Source organism: Poecilia reticulata, linkage group LG6 (assembly GCF_000633615.1).
Source record: "Poecilia reticulata strain Guanapo linkage group LG6, Guppy_female_1.0+MT, whole genome shotgun sequence".
Classification (NCBI taxonomy): domain Eukaryota; kingdom Metazoa; phylum Chordata; class Actinopteri; order Cyprinodontiformes; family Poeciliidae; genus Poecilia; species Poecilia reticulata.
The window spans coordinates 1,118,445-1,127,946 of record NC_024336.1 but is presented as its reverse complement, the minus strand read 5'-3'; the positions used below and the strand labels follow the sequence as shown (position 1 = coordinate 1,127,946).

General features: G+C 38.8%; 1 protein-coding gene across 2 annotated transcripts in view; it reads left to right on the top strand.

Annotated features, from left to right (window-relative positions):
* Positions 1-9,502, top strand: part of met (MET proto-oncogene, receptor tyrosine kinase) — an 89,546-nt gene that overhangs the window by 63,057 nt on the left and 16,987 nt on the right. For both annotated transcript variants that reach the window (XM_008410639.2, XM_008410638.2), the window contains exons 12-13: positions 2,148-2,297; positions 8,134-8,287. In XM_008410639.2, the coding sequence (XP_008408861.1) occupies positions 2,148-2,297; positions 8,134-8,287 (304 nt within the window). The remainder of the gene's footprint in view (positions 1-2,147; positions 2,298-8,133; positions 8,288-9,502) is intronic.

Genomic DNA, 9,502 nt, shown 5'->3' with positions numbered 1-9,502 from the left:
GTGTGTGTGTGTGTGTGTGTGTGTGTGTGTGCGTGCGTGTGTGCGTGTGTGTGTGTGCGTGCGTGCTTGTGCAGGAACAGGTGGGAGATTCCACTCTGTGTCAAATTGGAAAATCCCAAAGTGTCACGCAGGAATGTGATCATTCGCTTTATTGCCCCATGCAGCACTCAGATAACTGTGTTTCTGTTCATGCCTGTGACAGGGAGAGAGAAACAAAGGATGACAGACAAGAAAAGTGAAACAGAAGATAATTAGGGGAGACAGGAAAGAGAAGGATGCTCTCTTGTTTTCTCACAGCGTGAAACACTCCGTCAAACTTCATTACTTAAATCCACACACTGCTTGTGTGTGTGCCTCCAGTCCCACACAGAGTGTTTTTGTTGTGCAGATCATTATGTATTATTCACATTTGATTATTTCAGTTAATCCCATTTTCAAATGGTAGCTTTTTGGCTAAACATGATGAAACTGCAGCTCACTTCTCCTAAATTCACATAAAGAAAGAAAATGACAGGTACTCTTAATTTGAATGCTGATTACTTTGGTTGTTATGTTTTAATTTCTAGAATTAATGTGAAGAAAATAATAATCAGAAAATAAAATAGAGTAAAAATTGGATCATCACATGAGATGTGAGCGATTAATCATCTATACAATTTATGATGCCTAACTGCAGGAAAAAAATATCTGACGTGCCTGGAGTGCGCAACAAAAACAGGTTGGAATAAAAAAGGTGTCGTCATGGTTTCGTGTAGGTCAGTCTGACCCACATGCAAGATAACACTCAGGAGTAAAAGTTAGGAATGAGGGACCCAGAAAGGAACAAAGCAGAATATTTTCAGTAAAAAACATGAATGGTTTCCTTGAAGAAGAGAGAAAGCAGGTTTGCTAAACAGCTAACGGTGTTTTCACACCAAACAGACACCAGCAGACTCGCTTCGACCGGAGACCAAAACTGCAACATTTGTGACATTTTCAGCTGCTGCGTTTCTCTTTCACACTGCACTGAGTGAAACGTCAGAAACCCTCTGAGCAACCTGTTCCCTCCTCGCCTTGCCAGTGGTGGCGTTGAACCACTTAAGGAAAAACACAAAAGCTTCCTTCTAAACAAACGGAGTGGCATCAGATGTTAGCTGTTGTAGGATTGCAACTTTTGTAGTTGGTATAAGACCATGAACAGCTGGATATGCATGTTTGTTATGGTAGCATTTACCCAGAATGCCCTGCTCTCTGTTCCACTTGATGTTCACATACGCATTCAAGTTCACTTCAACCGAACGGAGACTTAGGTTTTTAGGCAGACCAGATTTTGCTTTTTTGGTCTGCGTCAGAGTTGGATCGCACAATCACACACCTCCCCAAACGAACCGGGCTTTCTTGGCAAACTAGAGTTTGATTAAAGCCGACTAAATGTGGATGGTGTGGATGCATCCTTAGACTTATGGAAAAACCCAAAGAATAACAGAGGGCTATAGGTAGGACTTGGGTAAACCCTCAGACTTTGAATTTTCCTGCTAATGCCTCAACGCACAGCAGGTCTGTGGTCATCTCTGCTGCGCTCCGCCCTCTAGTGGCCACCGGCAGAGACAGAAAACACCTCATGCATGCACAACCCTTCAAGTGACAATCACAATCCTTATAAGTGGAGATGCAAGACGATGCTTTGAATTCACAAAGCACCAATAAACTGGGTCTGTCTGTTCGTACAACTCAAAACTGGAAAGAGGAAAAAAAAAAGGAGGAACAAATTGTGCCAAATCTTTGGTAGGAATTCATTTGTAAAACGAGCACCATCACAAAATTGTGGATTGGACGATGGAACATTCAGCAGATGAATCACATGTGGGGGGGCAGAGCTTACCCAAAAAGTAGGAAAACAACAGAGTCAGGAAAATTCCCAGTGATGTTGCGTATCTGGACCTCAGAAACATGCTGAAGCTTGCTGACTGAAGTCAGCTCGTGACATACAAATCAAAATTTTAATGAGAAGAGGCAAATGTCTTCTGGAGTAAAAAGACAAAAAAAATCTCTCTGCCTGTTTCTAACTAAACTTTCCTTTCCTTCCTCATCTCTCCGGGTCCGTTGTTCTTCCTCGGTCGGATTCTCCCCATCTCACCTCCTTTCCTCCACCTGCTCTGTTCTCGCAGGGTGACCGCATGGACAGGGAGGCAATGAAGTGTCAGGTCCTGACCGTTTCTAACCACAGCTGCGAGAGTCTGACGGTGGTCGGAAACACCCTGGAGTGCACTGTTCCCACCCAGCTGCAGGCCGCCACTGCCAAGGAGCTGCAGGTGGAGGTGAGACACACCTCAACGTTTACTTCCCGGTTCTCCTTACACCTGCAACAGTCTGTAAACAAAACATGCTTTAATTAGGACAGAGCTTTGTTTACAGAAGCACTCCAGGCACTGTAAAAAAACACGGCCACGCCCCAAACGCATGTTTGCGCAGAGAAACACACACACACACTCACGCACATCCTCCTCGCTCAGGCTTTTTCCATTTACTCTGCTGGGAGCGACACACAAGCATGAACTGATGTTTTCAGCACCAGTGCAGACTGTTTGTGTATGCGGTAAACTTTACCTGATCAGTATCATGATCAGATATAGTTTGCGCTAGAATTTTATGTTGTCTGACAGGATAAAAAAAAAAATCCAGTTTTTACTCGTCAATTTTTAAAATAATAATAATGACCTAAGTCACATTTTGCCAACAGTGTTTTTTTTTTGTTGTTTTTTTTTTTTTTTGCTAAATCGTCTGTTAGGCAAACAATGATTATTTACTTATTTATTTATTTAATTACTTTTGGCAAAAGTATAACTTAGGCTGTTATTTTAGAAAAGTGATGATATTCAATTACATTTTATCTTCATTTGGTTTAATGAACAGTCAGTCCAAACAAGCTGAGAACAGAGTCCACATTATGCCATCACACATCAACCAAATGAATGTAACTGACAACAGCCACTGATTGTGGCCCCAGTAACTACGTATAAACAATGAAATGAAACAATTGGATATAAATTGAATGTAAGCATCTCAGAATTTTGATCTTGGTCTGCAAGATGAATCCACGCTCTGCTGCCACACTGGACACTGGAATTAGAAGCGACAGCGTTTTGAAATCAGGGAACTTTTCTCCAGTTGAAGTGATCAGAAGTTTACCATACTCTCTGAATGAGGAGTTTTCTTATCCCTCACGCTTCAGCAGGAGGAGTTCTTCTTCTACTGTATCAGACACGCTCCGCAGCCTCTTCCCCATAACTCTTCACGTTGTCAGCGCATTGAGTTCAATCATCAGGTCAGAGATGAGACCAGAGATTTTTTTCTATTATTATTTAGTTTCCTCTGTATGTAAAAGTAAAAATGTCTGAGCATCTACATCATGTGGTCAAGTGTACACTTCAAAAACAAAATCTCACCAGATGTTTTTGATATTTTTGTCTAGTTTCTAGTGAACATCTCTTCATACACTTGAAATAAGACAACACTGGCTTACAAGAACCTTTCTGCAAGACATTGAAGCTTGTTTTAAGTCAATAATTCTTGAATATTGATACAAAATGTTAATTCCCCTGGCAGATTTTTCTTTCACTTTTAACAATACATTTTTATATTCAATATTGACTTAAAACAAGCTCCTGTATCCTGCAGAAAAGTTTCTTGTTAACCAGTTTTGTCTTAATTTAAGTGCATATGTGCAGATATTTGCAAAGTTTTTTATGCAGTGGGTGAATTATAATCTGTCAAAATGATGGATGACGTTCAGGTTTTTCCATCACTCTTTTAAAAAAACAGTCAAAGATGGAAAATGTTCTGTTAACCCAGATTGGCTCTACTGGCCTTTATTTGATAGTGAATTGACAGGAAAATGGTTAATGAGAGAACAGGAAAGACATGTGGCAATGGTCACCAGGTCGGGAATCAAACCTGCGACAGCCACGGCAAGGACTAAGGCCTCCTTATGTGGGTTGTGCTTAACCCCTGCACCACCACAGCACCTCACAAAGCATAAATATTATTATATATATGTGAATATGTTTTCAATTCTAGCAATGCTTCAGCTTAGCACTAATTACTTCTAGACCATCGCACAAATCCAGTTAATCCCTCCTCACTGGCAACTCCAAAAAAAAAAATCCAGTCTAGTCTCACCATGATCCTGAACTTGTGAGATCATGACTCTGATACTGGCTGTCACGCATCTTTTCCCAGGTAGATATGAGAGGAAAACCTCAATATCAATAAAGCCAGTCATAATAAATTTATATGAAAACTCCCATCTGTTTCTACCATCAGTGTACAGAGAGAATTTATCATGACTTCCTATCTCAGTGTCTGCTTCTGATGGACAAACAGGCTGACTGGTCTGGCGGAAATGATCAAACACACTGATAAAAAAAGTGTGTTTTCAATCCATATTATTATGTATTTTATTTATTTTCTGCATGTATTAATCTATTTAACATTTCTACACTGGAAGAGCAGTAGTAACAGACACTGTGCAACAAATTAAAGGTAGCAACAGAACCATTCGTCCTTACTGACCTCTACGTAACCAACTCTGGGAAATCTGAGGGAAATCACCACATTTTCCATGTGCACCACATCATTTACGAGAGACTTCAATAATTCCTGGGTCCTAATGCAGTCCTTCATGAATAAGAAGCTTGCTGAGAATCCGCTACACAGAGTGATGAGTGAATGGGCTTACTAACCAGCTGTCCATCTTGTCACTTGAATGTAAGTCAAGCAGCTTCTGAAAGGCACTCGCAGATTGGATATGTCATCAGGCATAGCTCAAAGGCTCTCTGCACACATAGGTTTCCTTCCTGATGGTGAAACAGAAACAAAACACAGAAAAATCTACTGGAATGTTAGGAACAGGGCTCGAAAGTACGGGCAAGGAAGGAAAAAAGAGTTTGAATAAATGCATGAAGGTGCAAGGAGACGTCAAAATTTTAAAGCGTTGAAATAACAACTAAGTACTCAACTTGCGACAAAAGTAGGGTCTGACAGGGGAACACAAAGATTTAAGAGAGCACACAGTATATTTGAAAGAGAACGCAAGTATTACAAGTTTTAAGAACAAAGAAATGAAATTCCACTTTCAAACTGAAAAAGTGTGTTCTCAACTTATAGCAGTTAAAAGTCTCCCATAGGCCTGGACTTTAATACGTTCATTTTGATTAATTAATTTAATGCACACCACCCCGGAACCATTGTTTTTTTGTGTGTTTGTGATACGTTTGTATATCTGATGTACAGATGACTTCCGCAAACAACACCAATGAACAATGAAGCTGCTTCTTTTGGAACACTGGGGGTTAAGTTTTGCTTTTTAAAAAATATATGATTTGAAGCTGAAAAAGACTATTGTTGTGTTCAAGTTATGCTATAAGGAGTTAGCCTATCAGTGAAGCTATTCAAACCTAAACTACCATCTCAATGCTGAACATGTAGCAGCAGCACAGACGACCCCTACGCTAAAGCTAATGCTAAAGCTAATGCTAAAGCTAATGCTAAAGCTAATGCTAAAGCTAATGCTAAAGCTAATGCTAAAGCTAATGCTAAAGAAGTATTTTCTCTAAAAAAACTCCATGAAACACTGGAAAGCTGAATATGCATAACAGCCCTTTGCTTCAGTCTGATTTTGAGTAACCTAAATAACTGATTAAAAACAAAAAAAAATGTGTTGTTGAGATCATATGTCTATTTATTCAATAATTTTGCAGCACAAAAAGGGGATTTGAATTGAAAATTTAGCTCATTTTGTCGATATAAAGTTTTCAATTAAAATGCGATTGTGATTTGTTTTTATTACTAACCCTTCATTTAACTTGTTTTAAAGTTTTAATTGATTCCCACCGCTAAACATAAATAAATGTCTTTATACTTATGAAAGTACTTGTTTGTTAATTAAGCCCTAGAGGTCACAATTTTTTTAAATATGGAAACATAATTCCTGCACTTTGAATTTCACACCCTTGCTCCCAATATACACACACTATTCAAAAGTGACATACAGTAAATGCCTTATACTTATAGACATGACAGCAGCTTGAAGCATAACTACTTTCAGCAAAAAAAATGCAACATTTTATGATGTCACTGCAACTAATTACTACTAAACTAATTACTATTAGTTTTTGTGGCTTTATGTAAACTAATGTAACTCCCAGCAGCCAACAGCTTTAACAGTGTTATGAAATGTTCACCATGTCCAGTCCAAGCCGACATTGTTGGTCTTCAGACTCCTGTGGAGATAACATCCACCGTCCGTCTCCAAACCAAACGTTATCAGGCACATCGTTGTTGACTCGTGAACCGGCCTTCAGACAAAACTTCTTATCTCAGGCCAGGGTCAGCCAATATCCCGCTGCTGCACAAACCGACATCAAGGCTTGTCCAGAGAGGCTTCATTTATACACACACACGCACACACACACACACACGCACACACACACACCCCCACACACACACAAGCACACACACACGCACACACACAAACACACATCACTGCATCTGCAGCAGGAACTTTATTTCCACTAAGCCTAGTGAAAGCAGGAGCAATATTACTGATTTAATCTCTCCACGGACTCTGGTGAACACATTGAAATCATTTCCAATGGATGACTTTTTTTTTCTAAAAAGTAAACTAATACTGTAACACCTGTAAGCAAAAAATATATGCTGATTCTTTTAGTTGGCTATTGAAGTTTTATTTTTCTTACTTTTTTTAGGTGGCTGTCCCAAGAAAAGTAATAAACTTACAGTATGTTATTATTTGAATAACATAAATGTTTGCATTTCCAATCATTTGAAGTAATAGTAAAACATTATTTAAAAAAAAAAAAATTTATAGAACTCTATCATGTCTTAAAAGCGGTAGGTGTTTTATGATGGCCTGAGAAGGTAAAGAGAAGTTTTTATGTGTGTGTTTGCTCATAGGTACGACTGTATCACATCCTGTCTGAAAGCAAACACTGCAGCATCTCTGTGTACCACTGAGGACACAGATGCTCTTATGGAAAGTGTCACCAGAGAAATAACTGAAATAACCTGAAATCAACATTTAGGAGTTGGTCATGTTTGTCTCAGTTCTAAGTGGAGAAACCACAGGTTCAACACAAATAAACACTCTTCACAGCAGGGCTGGCGCTAACCAAATATTTTCCATCTAGGACTCTTTTTTGGGGGGGGGGGGTTTGGGTTTTTTTTATACATTAATGGAAAAATCTGAAAATCTGAACGAAAAATCGTTTTTCCAAATTAAAATTCACACTTGACCACTAGTTGAAGATGCAGTACAGTTAATTAAACATATCAGGAACAGATTTCTAGGAGAGTGTCTGATCATCATCTCATACCTGGACACCATAATGCAGAGGTCTTCAACAAGGGGGCCATGAGCGCTACCAGTCACAACTTCCCCTTCTGATTAATTAGAAATATTTTGGGTTTTGTTCTTTATATCTTTAAATATAGATTAACATAAAGTCATTATGCAGCAAATTTATCAGAGGAGGCATGAAGTAATGTATTTCAGTCAGTAATTCCCACATTCAGAGAGCAAAATCTCATTTTGTGAAAAGTTCTGCATTTTATGCAAAATACTTTTTTATGGCAGTGGCATTATTATTGTTTCAATTGGAGAAATGTTCCCTGATTTCAAAACTTTGCCTGAATTGGCTCTTGTAATTCCTGTTCCCAGTGAGGCAGCAGAGTTAAGATCTGGTGAAAGGAATTATTTGGAAACTATATTTAATCAAGTTATCTGTCTGATTTCATTTGATGTTCTGACAAACCGTGGATGGGTCTCAAGTCATGCTGTTTGACAGAGCTAGTTGGTAATAATAATAAGAAACACTATTACTTCACACCTCTGTCAACTGAGCAAAGATGGCTTATGGGTTGTGAACACCTGATGTCATTGTTGCAAGCAAACTAGTTATTTTAATTTTATTCCTGTTTGCTTGTAAAAATAAATAAATAAATAAAATCAAAGCAACCTTCATTGACAACATAAAACTTGAGCCCTCTGGGAACAAAGCCTGATTGTATTAGTTACAATATTTTAACATTCACTTCCTTCACTCCTGACACTCCAAATCCCTTCCCATTGTTAAGTGGCGCCAAGCGGACTCCATCAGGCATCTGGGCAAGGTGACGCTGGCACAGGAGCAGGACTACACAGGCCTCATCGTGGGATGTGTGTGTGTCAGCCTGCTGCTGCTCCTTCTGGGATCGCTGCTGATGTGGAGGAGGAACAAGCACATCGATGGTAAGAGCAGGAGACTCAGAGTCCTACCATTACAACTAGCTTTTTTGCCATCTTTCATTAATAACAGGAAACTGAACACATCTTTTCCTTTTATAGACTCCGAGGCCTTGAAATACGTAGCCGGGTCTATATAAAAACGGCTATCACCGCCGCATTGTTTAAAAGAATATTATTGTACACATGGGATCGGTTTCAGAAAGGTTTTCATCCACCAAGAACCCATATAAATCCACCCCTGAGAGTTGTTAAACATTCCCAACCTACAGGGGGCAGTGTAGCACAAAGCTAGAACCAATGGGATTGCTTCAAAACCACCAGCGTACCAGTTTTCCCAGGTACGCACGCAAACGCAAATACAAAGCTTTATCAAATCTCCACTTTGGTCCGATTTTTTATTTTTATTTTTTTTAATAAACTGAGTTTTCTTGTGCATGAATGGCCCAAACGCATAAAAATACATTTGTTTTCCAGCTAGCCGGCTACGTTTGGACGAGGCCTAAATGTCTTAACTCCAGCTTACGAAAAGTGATCAGATATCCAGACAAAATTATATCATTAAACTGTGTGGTTTCTCTGCACCTGCTTAAGGAACTGGATATATAGTTTTTAAGTGTGTCTCTCTATGTGGATTAGAAAAAAATCTCTAGTGAATATAACCCCGTGCAGCTGTATATTGTATTACGCTTACCCTGCTGGATAAAAACACTAGCTAAAATGAATCAATAAAATTCCAAAAGATATAGATATATCTGTTTGTGTATGTAAACCAGCAGAATGCAAGTTTTTTTTGACTGATTATAAATTATATTTGGAACAAAGTGGTTTTCTTTGGGTTGAAAAGACGAGCTACTGGCACCCTCACCTATCAGAACTTTATCTGCTGGTTGTTAAGTTTTTTTTGTTTTTGTTTTTTTTTTGCATTTCCCTTATAAACTTTTATTCTGTCGTTGGCACTACTTAGTTTTCTAAACACAATGAAGTTAGTCAGTTCCATAAAGGAAATGTATGTATTTTTTATATATTTTTTTGCTTTAATTTCTGTCTATTGCATTTTTTTTTACCTGAAGTTCAGAGTGTTTTTTTCTAACCTGTGTGCATGTGTGTCTGCTGGGTTTGTTTTGCCTGGTGGGTTTTAGTGGAATGTCTTGTGTGGGATGCTCTGGTGGAAACACTTGCTTTTTCTCAATGATTTCTCTCTCTCTCTCTCTCTCTCTC